At 38.4% G+C, this 16,575-nt stretch overlaps 1 protein-coding gene across 1 annotated transcript; it reads right to left on the bottom strand.

Moving 5' to 3' along the window:
• Positions 1–4,939: 4,939 nt before the first annotated feature.
• On the bottom strand, positions 4,940–14,675 carry LOC126775655 (trypsin, alkaline C-like). Its single transcript, XM_050497719.1, has 4 exons — positions 14,596–14,675; positions 6,405–6,624; positions 5,679–5,940; positions 4,940–5,260 (listed from the first exon to the last, which is right to left on the bottom strand). Exons 1-4 carry the CDS (start codon positions 14,636–14,638, stop codon positions 4,940–4,942), a joined length of 846 nt encoding a protein of 281 aa, XP_050353676.1. The 5' UTR covers positions 14,639–14,675.
• Positions 14,676–16,575: the final 1,900 nt, after the last annotated feature.

Below are 16,575 nucleotides of genomic sequence, written 5' to 3'. Positions count from 1 at the left end.
TTTTGTTTTTTTGCTTCAAAAGGATTAATACTTTCTACAAAATACATTTCTTCTAAATAAACTTTGTAATATATATTTAAAATGTTTTAAGGCTCTCTGATATTTTATGTTTTATTTATGATCATTGTGATTTTCAGTACTAGTGTCAATATTAGGTTACACTCACGACTATTACGTTACCCAGTCTAGTGACCCATCGCGTAAGATTCGCATACTAATGGGCTTGTCAGGTGTATTCTGCACATTCGAATTTATTATGTCAAATGTAATAGTAACAGCAGCAGTGTTTAATCTGTCGAATAGAATGAAAAGACTAATCAAGTGGATAAATAACGTCGAAATGGTGATTTTGGATCGATTTATTTGCATACGACAATTTTTTTAATCAGTATATGTATATCTATAAGATATAGTAAAACAGCCTAATAATATCCCATAGCTGGGCTAAGACTACCTCTCCCTTTTTTTAATACATCGTATTACAGGAACGCTTGTAAAATAGTTTTTTTTTATGTATATTAATTTTTCAGATAAATAACGATATGTCGAATAACTTTTTAAATTTTAATGTAAGGAAAAGTAAAACTATTTTGTGGATTTACTTCACGATATTAGCAGCTTTTGCTGTTTATGATATTAGTATTGCAGTCTTTGGCTTAAAGAAAAACTATACCGTAAGTATTTGATACTAATTTTAAAAGTTAGTAGAGCTCGTTAAAAACCAAAATTAAAGAGACAGTAAAAAGATTCAAAATTTTCATTATTTTAAAAATCCACGTTGCATACTATTGGCAACGTGGACTTTTTTGCATAAATTCATCCCATGTTTTATCGGCCTTTTGCGAGTATTTTAGTTGCCATCATAAATCATTATCCTCATAAGCCTCATATAATGTAATAACACGAAGATAGTAGCTTACAATATGATATCTGATTGCAGCATTAGATTTTTTTTCGAAATTATATTCACATAATAGCGGTCCGCCCGTGGCGTCGCCAGCATTATAATAAAATCCAGTAAAACGGGATGAAAAGGACAAAAAATGTTTATTATGTCATATTCTAGCTGTTATAAAGCGTGAAGAAATAACTAATATTCACAACTCACACAGCCTTTCGTATTTATGATATTAGTGCGATTATTGTTATTCTAATAATTAAAGATAAATGGATATACTGAATTACTTTAATGCCTCATTATAAACTAAATTAGGTATAGTATTTCCGCCGGGGCTCAAGAACTACTGCTGCAGTCCATGGCGGAGTGGGAGATCCACCTGGCTGTGGCCTGCGAGCCCTATTACGTCCCTCCCCTACCTCATTGGGCAGGCGACTTGGACGACACAATGGCGGTCCTCACTCGCAACGGAACAGGTCCTCCCCTCTAACTCATTTAAGAGGGGATCGGGCTACGTAGTGGCGGAGTGGGGAGAGTACGTAGTTGTCGGAACGTACTTCTCCCCTAACCGCAGCTTGACAGAGTTCGAGACATATCTCGGATCGGTCAGAGCTGCGGTGGCCAGGCAGTCGCCGAAACCTCTTCTGGTTCTCGGCGACTTAAACGCGAAGTCACGTGCCTGGGGCAACCCCGACACGAATATGCGAGGAAGGTCCGTCCAAGTGTGGGCGCTTCTCTCTGGTCTGTCCCTAAGGGACAGGCTAACATCTGTGTGCGCCATAACGAGGAGTCCGTGGTGGACGTCTCATTCGCCACTCCTGTCGTAGCACGCAGAGTGTCAGATTGGAGGGTAGGGTAGGGAGGAAGAGGTTGGGACTCTGTCGGACCACCGTTACATCCGATTCGAGATCTCTACCTCTCGCAGGCTGGCGGAACCCCAGAGGGTGTTGACCACTTTGCTGAGGTGGTCTCTTGGCCAGTTAGACCGCGAGCTAGTCAAGGAGGCCGCCATTGTGCAACGGTGGGGTTCCGTGGGACGGAGGGAGGGTGCCAGCGTGGAAGAGTTGGCGGGCCGCATGAGCCATGCCTTCAAAGAGGTCTGCGATGCGGCCATGCCGAGGACCCGTCGTAGAGCCCAGCGCCGGCATGTGTACTGTTGGTCGCCCGAAATAGCCGAGCTTCGGGCGCGTGCAATCAGGCGTGGCGGGCCTACGTCCGCTGTCGAAGACGCAACGGAATCGATGTAGACTTGGAGGGACAGCTTTTGGCCGCTTACCGCCAGCTAAAAAAGGACCTGCAGCTGGCAATAAGTCGGGCCAAAGAGAAGGCGAGGGAAGAGCTGCTGGTGAGCCTCAACCGAAACCCATAGCGGCCAGCATATCGAGGGGTTCGCACCCAAACCACCCCCGTAACGGAGACGCTGCCGCCGGAGCTCGTCCTGCACCTGGTCGGGGAACTGTTTCCCCACCCAGGCGAGTTTTTACCCTCCACAGATGGCCCCTCACTCCGTGATAGAAGACCTAGTTGCTCCACCACTGATCACGGAGCGAGAAATGGAGATGGCCCTCAGCCGCTTGAGGGCCAAAAACATGGCGCCGGGTCCAGACGGTGTTCCAGGGCGTGTTCTGTACGATGCCTTGGAATACCTAGGTACAAGGCTTCGGGAGCTGTTCAACGAATGTCTGCGCAGCGGGCAGTTTCCGAAGCCTTGGAAGCAAGGAAAGTTGGTGCTCTTGCCAAAGGAGGGGCGGCCACCAGGCTCCTTTTCGGCATACAGGCCGATAGTGCTGCTGAACGAGACGGGCAAATTGTTTGAGAAGATTCTTGTAGCTCGTTTCGTTCAACACCTCGACGAGGTCGGTCCGGGTCTCTCGGAGGCTCAGTTCTGGTTCAGGGCGGGCCGTTCAACGATCGATGCCTTGAACGCCCTGAAGACTCGAACAACGGAAGCAGTGGCCCAGGGGCAAGTGGTCCTGGCGGTGTCGTTAGACACCTACTTCAAACCGGAACAATATCAAGTATTGCTGTTTTGCGGTAGAATATCTGATGAGTGGGTGGTACCTACCCAGACGAGCTTGCACAAAGCCATACCACCAGTAAAAACTAATAAAGACTGTACCTGATAAAGACGATGACAAAATAAAGAAAGCATTCATGATGTCAAAAACGGTGTAAATATATAAAAGTAGCACAATGGTTCCTTCTTGTCTGCTAAACTCTACAACGGTAGTGCATATAGATAGGTATGCGTTGAAAAGACGAGTCGTAGCACGTTCTGATTTGGTGGTTACAGGTTCAGGCACATCTAATAACGAAACTCGGATATTATTTCAAAGTTCAATCACCTCGAATCGAATTTTATTTACAGTTTCATTAGATAAGAAAGGTTGCTTTTTGATCAAATACTTGCTGTTGCTTTACCCGTGGTCAACAATATGTAGCGTATTCACGTGTAAGTCATACCAAATATATCGTTGTTTTAGAAAATGGAAATACTATAACTTTTTTTTTTTTTATCGCTGTAAAAACGCATTACGCGTGCGCCCCGAAAAACGGAATACCCACTAAAAAACCAGCGGTACCCTTTCCGTCATAACAAGGAGCGCCACGGGATCGCTTGCGCATCCACGACGCTCTGACGGGCGGCCTGCCTATGCAGGCCACTATGCACTCTTCGCTTCCGAGCATCGCGTTGATGATGCTCGGCAAGGAGAGGTCTCCGCCGACACCTACCGCCGTAGTAGTACTTGGTATTATTGTGTTATGGTTTGAAGTGTGAGAGTTGGTGTAACTACAGGCACAAGGGGTATAACATCTTAGTTTCTAAGGTAGGTGGCGCATTGGCAATATAAGCGTTGGTAAACATTTCTTACAGTGCCAATGTCTATAGGCGTTGGTGACAACTTGCCATCAGGTGGCCCATATGCTCGACCGGCTACCCATACCATTAAAAAAGTCACATCAAGTATATTCGGTGTTTTGTGTAACTAAACGTGCATATTTGTGTATAAAATATTTATAGCTCATCCGATTTGCTCGAATCTAATATGTCTTGTTTTCATTACAATAAATTTAATTTCAATATATCTATAAATTGACACGAATTATTATTATTACAGTTGAATCTATTTATATATTTTTACAAAATGAATATGTGAATATGTAAAACTATTATATGACTTATATACCAAATTGCTGTGTTAATGTTAGTGTTAGGTTACACAGGACTATTATGCAACTGAACTATAGCGGAAGAATTGCGCATTTAATTATTAAAAAAAAATCAATTTTCATACAATGAAGTAGCAAACATTTGAAATTTAATATTGACTATAAGACTAAGTCAGATTGTAATATATTATATTAGATATAATATAAATTATTGTTAAATATTACTGAAGAATATTTGTCATTTATGATAATAATCAATAAGATTCTATATTTTTAATCTGGCAACAAGAACATTGACAGATACTCTTTATAGCGGGAAAATGATAGATTTTGACTTCTTTTTACAAGCATTGCGGTGATTTCGTGTTGAGATTTAGTTTTTTACATTATTAGAAATTATTTTTCTGTCAACATTGATATAATATTTGTTTACTTAAAACTGGATAAGCATTTAGGATTGCTAAACATTTCTGGCGATATTACCATCTCTTTGTCGTGTATTGTTTGTTTGTATGTACTAATTCCAGACCATTAATATTATACAAAAATATAATAGGTTTTGTAACGCTACTTATCCTTGTTTGTTCCTGTGTCTAAGACATTCTTGGAACCTTCTTAGTATCTATGTAAGATAGCTAATAATTTGTTTTGTTCACAGGGATAGTTTTTTTTTATATATTTCCAGTAAACTTAAACTGCCCACCCCATGATACGTTAACTATAAAACAAAATTGAATTCAAATTTTATAAATTAAAAATTAAACAGCTAATGGTACTGATGCTTAACGTTTATTATATTAGCGTCACTTGAACTTGTATTGCTTTAGGACAGCCGTATTTAAAATAGATTTAATTTATTAACTATAATTCTTATGCATTCTCAACAATCCATCTGGTATAAGACGGTACGTTAACATAGACCCCGGGATATTTCGCGAGAGCGCATTCATGGCCCCAAGAAGTGACTCCAATAATGACTCCTTGATGAAGCAGAGGTCCTCCTGAGTCACCATTGCATGCATCCTTGCCACCACCATCTAATATTCCAGCGCATACCTTTTCCGATGTTACATTAGGAACTTGATGTTCGCCTAGCAAAGATTGCAGTTCAGCGTAATTTTCTCTGCAGATGTCGTGGTTGATTATTTGTACATCAACTCGTTGAAGAATATGTGAAGGTTCGCCACCATACTGTAAAAAAATCATAGTGTAATCGATTTAATGCGTATCATCACATATTCAATGTTTTGTCATAAAAAGACTTAGATTATTTACATTGCAAAAAGACTAACGTAGAATAATCTGAACTGCGAGGAAATACTAAACAACGAAATAATGCTGCAAAACTCGCTATCCCTAATTCGCGCTTAATTCAAATAATCATATATCCCGTGGTCGGCGGCGCATTGTCAATGTTTGAGACGATTTCGCTTGGTCTATGTTTGATTGTGACCATTTACCATTGGGGTACCATTTATTCCGAACATTTCCGAACATGATAAAATAATTATTTAAAAACCCAAATTAGAATGCTGTATTAAAAAAAAAAAAAACTATATTTACAAGTATATTTAAAAATAAAAATAAAATATCTAGATCGTAAACATACTTCAAGTAAGCCCCATCCGGCAGCGGTGACGGTAGTATTATCTGCGACCGAGTAGTTGGGTCCAGCGATAGGGGCAAGGCCAATGCGGCTGGAGAGTGTGGCGGGGGCGGCGAGTTTTATTATTCCAATGTCGTGATATACTTTAGGAAACGCGTATCCAGGATGCTTAATCCAATTTTGAACTCTATGAAAGTCACCTCCAAAATATGAGAATGGCGAGCCAAGTCGCACTCGTGTATGTGTGTTACCTAAGACGTCGTTACTGTAAAAAAAAGTTTCAATTAAAACTCATAACATATTTCATAACATACCACCCCACTAAAATTAAGTAAGGGCTAGTTTGCACTACTAATTCTAAACTCTATGTCATATCATAATATACTTGCATACCACTTATGCCTTGATTATTTAAGATTTTATTTATGTCAACGTAGAAAATAGAAACTATTCGGTCACTTTTGTGATAATCAATGACAAAGTTATGAAATATCTTCTTCATGTTGTTTTTCCTAAAATATCTAAACAACACTACTCACATCACACCTTAAATAAAGTGCTATGCAATCTACATACCTGCCTGCTATACAAACATTCAATGCTAGTTCGTTTAAGGAGCTACTGTGTTGGCTACTGGTATATATATTACAAATTTTTCAGATATAAATGTGTTTGCCGGTGAACTAAAACTGCCGCATATCTAGAAAAAAATGTTACTTATCGACTTACAGGAAACAGTGGGCTGCCGTAAGAACGGATCTGGTTGTGATTAGAGTTCCTCCGCAGTAGGGTATAAAACGAACTGGAATGTTATCTTCAATAGATCCTAATATGACTGCCATAAAAGGGTAATCTTCTATGTTAGCATTAGATCCTCCAACAATACGTGGAGCGAGTGCGTTTGGTGCCGGTCCTTCAACAATACGTGGACCGAGTGCGTTTGGTGCCGCTGTAAAAATTAATAAATGAGTTGATGGTATAAATTATTTGACTTACTACAATGCTATTTCACTAGCTACATATTACATATCATACTGATATAGAACATTTCAATTTTATACTCGGTGATAGGGCTTTGTGCAAGCCCGTCTCGGTAAGTACCAAATACTTATGACATATATCACCGCGAAACAGCGGTACTTAATGTGACTGTTCTGTTCCGGATTGCAGGCTGAGTGAGCCATGTAGTTATAAGAACAAGAGATATATATCTTAGTTAGACTGACTACTGCTAGAATACTTTAATAAATAGTTAATTATTCTTACTGTGCCAATGTCTATGGGCAATGGGGACCACTTACCAGTTGGCCTGTTTGCCAGTGTGCCTTATGTAGGCAATTTTAATTGAAAGCTTAAGTTCAAATATTATAGTGTACAATGACCCGAAATCAGGTGTTTATCCACCACTTCAATGTTGTACATACCAGCAACGAATCGGTAGTAGGACAACACGGATTTGGAAGTAGGAATCATAGGGGCAAATGCTCGTCAACTTTTTGGAGAAAGAGGGTCTGTTCTTGATGAACTCTTTCTTTAAGAAACAGCCTCAACGGAAGTGGACGTAACGAAGCCCAGACGCTATGATTAGAAACGAGATTGACGTTATTACGACGGACAATGTTGTTAAATGTTAACACCTGATGTTAAATGTTCACCACTGTCCTTAGACATTGGCTATGTAAGAAATATTAACCATTCCTCCTCTTGGGAACGAACATATTATGTCCTTTTGCCTGTAGTTACACTGGCTTACTCATCCTTTCAACCAGAACGCAACCATCCTAAGCATTGCTGAAGGAACCCGGTTTGTAAGAGGAAGGCATTTTTTGGAAGTGCGACAAAGAAAGGAGTTGCAAAATTTCTTTGTGTGCGATGGAATTGATGTGACTAATGAGGGAAGGGGGAAGCAGGAATTAGAGAGAATAATTCCTCAGAGCACTCCCCGTGATACAGTCGATAGAAAGCGCTCAGCGCTGCTATCTCTCGACGTAATTCTAAAGACTCGAGGGTGTTTGTGACCTTTACGTAACCAATAATGCGGACCGCTCGTGGCTGCAACCGATCCAAGGCCTCCAGTAGGTACTTAGCGGAGCCATTCCAAAGGAGCAATATTCCACGCAAGACCGTACCTGTGATTTGTACAACAGGCACAGTTGTTGTGGCGTAAAAAAAACGCCGCTAACTAAACTAAGAACAGCGTTGGGCCTAGAGTACTCCCTTGAGGAACACCGTAGGTGATTTTATTGAAATAACTTGTATAGTTGTCGACTGTCACGCACTGCCTGCGATCGGTTAGATATTCCTGAAACCACTGAAGAACATTACCGCGAAGAATATTCTCAAGACGAGTTAGTAGGATCGGAATGGATATTGTATCAAATGCTTTCTGTAGATCTAGGAAAATCCCCAGACATTTCTCTTTATTATCTAGGTATGCGGTTATTTTAGATGATAAATGAAGAATAGCTTCATCAGTGGAACGAGAGTTGCGAAAACCAAATTGGCTCTCTGATAGGAAGTTATTGCGTTCCAGATATCCAATTAATCTCTTATTAGCAATTTTTTCTATGACTTTCGAAATTGAGCTTAATAGGGAAATAGGCCTATAGTTACTGGCATCTGTTTTATGACCCGTTTTGTAAATGGGTCATAGGATAGTATTTTTAAAAATCTTTAGAAAAACACCAGACTCAGAACTTAAGTTAATTAAATACGACATTGGCATGGCAAGAACATGTCTCCAATTTTTTAATGTTAAAGATGATATTTTATCGATCCCGGACGCTTTGTTTGATTTCAGACTACAAACAGTACTTAAAACTTCATCAGGGGTCGATAAATATAACGACATAGATTTTAGGGGTACAGTATAAGATTTAGAATTTTTAGAAAGTGTAATTTCATTGGTATTTAATTTTTCTAGTGTTTGTCTGGCTAGATGACTACCCACAGATGTAAAAAACTTATTAACATGATCAAGGGAGTCTATAGGAGACGGGCTCAGTTTTAACAACTCTGTAGAAGAAATTTTAACTTTATCAATGTTACATACTTCCTTCATTATTTTCCAAGTTTCACTTATATTATTTTTATTTAATTCGAGTTTTTGTTTATAATATTGTCTTTTTAACATTTTCATTACTTTTTTGAGTGTGTTTCTATATGAAGTAGTTTCTTATCTGTTTATGTAATTTATCTCTTTTTCGTATTAATTTGACAACCCCTATAGTCATCTATGGTTTAAGTGGTGCTCTTCGTTTATAAATTTTGATAGTGATCGTGTTGGTTTGTATTGCATTTTCTATTTTTTGTGTAAGAAATTGTGCTACATAATTAACATCCGTTCTAGTGTACAAATCACTCCACGATACCTCCGCTAGCAATTTTCTTACTCCATCCATGTTTAATTTTGTTTGATAATTATTTGGTAACTTTTTATCAGTTTTAGTATAGTCAATGCGCAGAAGAATAGGGGAGTGATCCATTAGTTCATTAAAAACAAAAATATGTGATGTAACTTTGGTTTTTACCATGAAATGGTCTAAGCAAGTTTTTGATCTGGTCGGACAATTAATACCTTGCTTAAGACCATGGGTAGCCATTAAATCGAGGTATATTAATCCATACCCATTGTTATTGTCCACCAGGATATCCAGATTAATATCCCCAGTTAGAATTACATTATTTTTAAATTTTCGCAAATTAAGGATCGTATCTAGTGAGTTTATGTAATTCATTGGGTTATAGAAACAAGGTGGACGATACGTACATATAATGGACGTCTCGTCTTGTATATTACAATACAGTTGCCTTCTATACATTTTGGTTCATGAGAACATGATGACTGAATATCCATTCGAACATAAACAACGACACCATCGTTTTTGTTTAGACTAATTTTTGTTTGGTACATGTTGTAACTATTTAAGTTTGGGGATGTAAATTTTTCGTTTGTCCAGCACTCGGTTAATACAAGAACATCTATGTTTGTATTAAATCTTGAGAGAAATATTAGAAAAAGATCAAAATTCGAGTTAATGCTTCGTATGTTTACAGTGATAACTGATAGTGAGTTACGGTTACAATACTGTGATGGTAACGCTGTATAATATTCAGCTGGGTCACTTGTCCGTTTACAGTAAATATTACTGTCTTCTATATCTGTCATCATTAAATTATCGAATGTGTAGGAAAAAAGAATAAACATAGTTCTATTTTAAGGGAATCTATGAAATTATTAATATTATAGTAAATTTGGTGCAGATACATAAGGTGAAACATATTATAAAATAATTTTTCATTTGTGCTTTGAAAAATACAGTATCTATAATCATTTATATTAATTAAACATGTATATAAAAGTAATTTAACCGTTGGAAACTTAGATATCGTAGCATTTTGTTAAGTTGCAAACAAGCATGTGTGTGGTCTGTAATTAGCACAGAAAATACTATGTTCGAAAGTGTTTTTGCAATATTTCTTAGTGTGTGTATTGGTTTGGATAAAAATTATAACTATATTAATATAAATTTGAAATAAAAATAACTTAGATTTACAAAATACAATAGAAGAATAAAAAAACATCATCATCATCATCATATCAGCCGAAAGACGTCCACTGCTGGACAAAGGCCTCCCCCAAGGATTTCCAAATTGGCCGATCTTGCACTGCCCGCATCCAACGGCTTCCCGCGACTTGTTCGAAGTCGTCGGTCCACCTTGTAGGGGGCCTGCCCACGCTGCGTCTTCCGGTTCGTGGTCGCCACTCGAGAACCTTTCTGTCCCAGCGGCCGTCGGTTCTGCGAGCGATGTGCCCGGGCGGGGCACACTGCCACTTCAATTTAGCAATTCTTCGGGCTATGTCGGTTACTTTGGTTCGCCTGCGGATTTCATCATTTGTGATTCGATCTCGCAGAGAAACTCCAAGCATAGCCCTCTCCATTGCCCTTTGAGTGACCTTGAGCCTTCTTATGAGGCCCATTGTGAGCGACCACGTCTCTGATCCATAAGTCATCACTGGCAACACACATTGGTCGAAGACTTTCGACTTGAGACACTGCGGTATTTGGGATGAGAAGATATCGTGTAGCTCCCCGAACGCTGCCCAGCCGAGTTGAATTCGACGATTGACCTCTTTCTCGAAGTTGGACCTACCTAGTTGGATGGTCTGACCTAGGTAGACATAGTTGTCTACAACTTCGAGTGCAGAATTTCCAACCTTGACATGAGTGGGTGCAACCTGGATGTTCGACATGATTTTCGTCTTGTCCATGTTCATTTTTAGACCCACTTGTTGGGAAACCCTGCTGAGGTCATCGAGCATAGTGCCGAGGTCTTACAAAGTCTCAGCCATAATTACAATGTCATCGGCAAATCGAAGATGAGTGATGTACTCGCCGTTGATATTGATGCCAAGTCCGTTCCAGTCCAGAAGTTTGAAAACATCTTCCAATGCAGCGGTAAACAGTTTCGGAGATATCACGTCTCCCTGTCTTACACCTCTCTGCAGTTGGATAGGTTTTGAGTACTGATCCTGGAGTCGGATCGACATGGTGGCGTTCTCGTATAAGCACTTTAACACCCTGATATACTGATAATCAATTTGGCACCTTTGAAGAGAATTCAGCACGGCTCAGGTTTCGATCGTATCAAAGGCTTTCTCATAGTCCACAAACGCTAAGCAAAGTAGCTGGTTATACTCCTCAGTCTTCTATATAACTTGCCGCAGCGTATGTATTTGATCTATGGTGCTAAAGCCTTTCCGGAATCCGGCTTGTTAAGTAGCTGGAAGTCGTCAAGCCTTTGCTCGAGACGATTCGTAATGACTGTTGAAAACAACTTGTAAACATGGCTCAGCAGTGAGATGGACCTGTAATTCTTCAGAAGGGTTTTATCACCCTTCTTAAAGAAAAGTACCACCACACTTCTGTGCTATGCCTTTGGCGTTTTACCTTTGGCTATGACGGAGTTAAAAAGCCTCTGAAGAGCCCTGAGGTTCGTTGTATCATCCGCCTTCAGAAGCTCGGCTGTAATACCATCATCACCAGGTGTCTTGTTGTTTTTGAGTTGTCCGAGAGCCATTCTAATCTCGAAAAGACTAACGTCCTGAAGATCTTCAGTGTAGTGTCGGGTTAGTCTTGCTCTGGAATCTGCAGCATGACTACTGACAGGTGATTGAGCTGTCGTGTACAACTTCTCAACATCTTCCAACAGCTCAGATCTTGACGTGACTATTCTGCCATTCTCAGTTTTCAGCCTTGTTAGTTGACTCTGACCAACAGACAGATCTCTGGCGAACACTTTAGAGCCTTTGTTCCGCTCGATGACATCAAGTCATCGAGCGGAATAAAAAAACATGCATGCTAAAATAACTAGTCAGTAAATTTTTTTTATTTTTTTATTATTAATAATAATGTGCGGTGTACCTTCACGTTTACGTACAAATATCCTTCCTGACCACATCCAGCAAAATAAGTATCCCTTTTCTTTAGTCGCATCCCTTGCCATAAAAAAGAGTCTTCTAGCAGATGCAGTAAGATTTTCCGAGATGTATATCTGCTTTACAGTGCCTTCAATGTTAATATTATTTGTATTGAGTTTTGTAACATTGTCTTTGTTATAACTTTTAAAGGATTTTAAGAATTGATCTTTTATTAATATAGTAGAAAAATCGCAAAGTATTGGCTTATATTCTGTTTTAGAGTTAATTCTAAAAACATTTTTGATTTCTGAACGTTGTACATTTACTTTTAATAAATACCTTGGCAGTAGATTCGATAATTTCGATTAAAGAATCCTTAGTTTCGTTTTGTCGTTGAGGTATATTTCTAAATTCAATACATGCCGCTCTAGTATTTCTTTCAAGGGCCTCAATTTTGTTTTCAAGACTCCGGATTTGTCTCCTCTTCTCCTCCAATGATTTTTTTTTTATAGAATATGAAGGTGGACGAGCATATGGGCCACCTGATGGTAAGTGGTCACCAAACGCCCTTAGACATTGGCATTGTAAGAAATGTCAACCATCGCTTATAGCCAATGCGCCACCAACCTTGGGAACTAAGATTTTATGTCCCTTGTGCCTGTAATTACACTGGCTCACTCACCCTTCAAACCGGAACACAACAATATCAAGTATTGCTGTTTTGCGGTAGAATATCTGATGAGTGGGTGGTACCTACCTAGACGAGCTTGCACAAAGCCCTACCACCCTTAGACTTCAGACCAGTAGAATTTATTCTTGTTAAAACTTCATCGTATTTCTGTGAAAGAAACTCGACGGCAGTCTTAATTTCCGTATTTTGTGCTTTTAGTTCATTTATAGAAACAATTATTATAGAAAATTTAGAGTCCTGTTCTTTTGTCAATTTTTTAAACATTTCTGAAATATCAGATTTAAGATTATTCAAATAATATTGCTCGGGGTTGTGTTTCCGTTTACTTCTAAATGTCACCTTCGACTGAGAAGCATCGCTATCATGGTCGTGAGTAGATATATTTGGTTCTGAGGTAGTGGATTGCAGCGTTGGTGAAGCGCAATGCGGTGGAGACCGGTTAATAGGCATAGCTTACACAAAGTACTAAGAGTCCAGCGGTGGCGGAGCGGTTGCTTACAAGCACGCAAGTGCTGTAGTTAGGTGGCACCAGTGGGCGGCGCTCCTGCGCTTAAGACAGTGACAACAAGATGTTAATTTATTCACTGTTTCACTCGCTTGGCTGTTGACAGATACGCACTCGTTGCCGGTGCTATCTTCTTGATAGTTATGCACTCCTATTTTTTTAAATTATTTTCTAATAAATATATTTAATTTTTTAAAGTAAATAAACGCAACACACGATTACTCTCAACAAGAGCCGAGGGGAAAGGAATAATCTGCTACAAACCTGTATCCGATACGCACCATATTACCGAAAAATCGGATACCTCCAAGTTTCGGAGACGTCGGCAGCAGACGTCATTACGAGCGTACATACAGGACCCCAGCACGAGGTTTGAAGTTGTGTTTGAGTGACTATCCGGGATACTGTAAGTACGCTACATCTGCTGGACTGGTAATTTGTGTCTCCGTGAAAAAGAGCAAGTGCGGCTTGGCGGTCTCAAGGTGGTGGTGGACCGCAAAGAGATTGGAGTGCAAACCTCGTATATTTGAGAGATGCACTGAAAAAGAGAGGTGGTGCAGCCGCTGTGAATCTTTCTTCTTTCTGTTTATACAAACCATTGCGTGTGGGTGTGAATAAGTATGGGGAAATTGAAGTTGTACGAAGTGCCGCATTTTGGACACCGTGACTTTCACCGCAGAGACGGAGATGGGAGACTCAACTGGAGACCACGGGGACGCCCGAACTTCGGGTCCCACTGCCCTCCAGATTGAGTAGTCCGGCGTCTCTGCGACTATGGTCAGAACCGGTCACTAAATGCTCAGCCAATTTTAACAAAATTGTAACGAATTATACACGTAAACCATTCTGAAAAATCACTTCGTCCATTGGTGAAACCTGTTAGAAAATCCGTTCGATAGTTATTGCATTTATCGCGTGTGAACAGACAGACAGACGCAGCGGGTCTTTATTTATATAGTGATATTAATTGAAATATGGGGTTGATAGAAAGAAAGAGGTCTCATACTTTTTTATCACAGGAAAGATGAATTTTGGTAGAAATCCAACTAACTTTAGGACATACTTGACAAAATTTGCCGCACTGGATGCACTAATATCGGTGTAGTATATTTTTACACATTTCCAAGACAAGTGACGCTTACACTATTATTATGTTAGCTTTACTTGAACTTGAATTATTTTACGATGTAAATAAAACAGATTTACTTGATTAAACATCATTTTTATGCATTATCAACAATCCAACTGGTATAAGAAGGTACGTTAACAAATATTGAATAAAAACAAATTATAATGTACTCACCAATCGAGGCGCCAACGAGAGCCAACAGTGTTATTACGAACATTGTTTAATTTTAAAGTGTTGGCTTCTTTTCCAGCGACGTTTTATATTGTTAATAATCTCCGTTATCTTCAGATCAGCCTCAAACGATAAACGATAATATCGAATTACATGTTATCTTTTGTGTGATTTTTGTTTCCTTTTATTTATTGCCGATCTATATAAATTAATTAAATTAAAACACACATTTAACTTAAAAAAATTCTAGTTTATTATTATAAAATCTACCTGTTGACATGAAATTTCACAACAATTGTCCAATTAAATTAAATTTTAAAGTATTACAATCACATGATCGTCCTGCCTGCCTGCCAAATAAAAGTCAAGAAAAATCGTTTTTTCATAAACGAACATCCACGCGGCGAGGACGCGACTATAAGTTAGTAAATATATGTTTATATATACATACATCTGTTGGCCCTGCTCCTGAACTCATAGAGTTATTCTATCGGATTATGAGATTGAGGAAATAGAGAGTGCACCTATAGGTATTTCTTACACACACACACTAAAGTATCTCCAGCACAGTTAATTTCCGGTCAGGATGGTACGTCATCATCATGATTATAATTAGTATTATTTTATGTATTTATATTATATACTTGTAATTTTAGTATGTATTGATAATATAATTTATTTATTAATATACTATAATCTTATTTTATTTATTATTACAGCACCACCTATCTCATCCTATGCTTTATTCCTTACCCCGTTGGTTGCCTGGAACAGATCGTTATGTAGCGATAACGTCGCCAAAGTTGTATGACTCTTATTTAGGCTGCATATAATGAAGTTTAAATAAAGAAAAGAAAAAATAATAAGTCTCTAAACTATGCTCACTTCCCGTTGTCAAAGATAATTTAGTTCTCATACGTTTTCCAAAACAATATTTGCTTAATAATATTTGCCCTTGTTCTAAAATTTAACTCGCTTATTATGTATTTACTATAAAAATGTGATTATGAAAAACAAATGTAAGAGTGAAAGAAAACAATCCAGTGTGCCAAGATGTTTTATGACTTTGTTCTATGTTAAACGCTTGAAAAGTGTCTTCTTTCATGATCAGCGTCAACGATCAAAGTATATAGGAGCACAATTTTTACAAATACGTCGACACAGACTATAACGCTGAAAGCTGAGATAATCCTGTAACTAGAACGCGTAAATATTAAGCTCAGATTGCAGGTTTAAATCCGTACAACCACAACTGTTATCATATGCTAAATTTGTTTTTATAATAATTCATCTCGAGCTTATCTGTGAAAGAAAACATGGTGTGTAAAACAGCATGTGTCGGATGAAAATCTGCCACATGTGCATTCATTGGAGCAGTGTGGTGGAATTATCTCTAAATCAAAGGAGAGGTGGCCTCAACCCAGAATTTCAGTCTAAACAATTATGACACTATAACATAACATGACAAAATCGTGTGAAGTATTCCTGTCACTGATGTCACGATGTTACGACTTCACCGACTTAATTGTTATCATCTTAAGATAAGACCTTGTTGATAATAATTCGCTTCGTACTATTTTTTTGTACCTATTAATAATTATTTGCGCATGTACGCGCGCATGTTGGTAGTCAATGTAGCTCATCTGTGAAACTCTTATACTTAAAATACATTTTAATTTAATTTTTAATATTAATAGATTTGATAAATTATACTTTTGCTTAATACTATGCGTCGAATAAATCTAAGTAAAATTACTGGGTGATATTTTCAGTATTTCGAAAAAAATGATAGCGTATTATTTAGGTATTATATTTATTTAACATCTTTATTTTTCTAATAGTCCTGCATATTCAAAAAATTTCATAAACCTAAAACGTACTACATCAACGGCTGCGAGAGCGATGCTTGAGCCTTGAAATAATTAAATAAATTTTTAGTATTTAATAGTATTGTTTTGAAAATTCCTCCTATATTTCTCCTAT

This window comes from Nymphalis io, chromosome 18, assembly GCF_905147045.1.
Source record: "Nymphalis io chromosome 18, ilAglIoxx1.1, whole genome shotgun sequence".
Lineage (NCBI taxonomy): Eukaryota > Metazoa > Arthropoda > Insecta > Lepidoptera > Nymphalidae > Nymphalis > Nymphalis io.
Note: the sequence above shows the minus strand (reverse complement) of the source record. Positions and strands in the feature narration are given on the sequence as shown.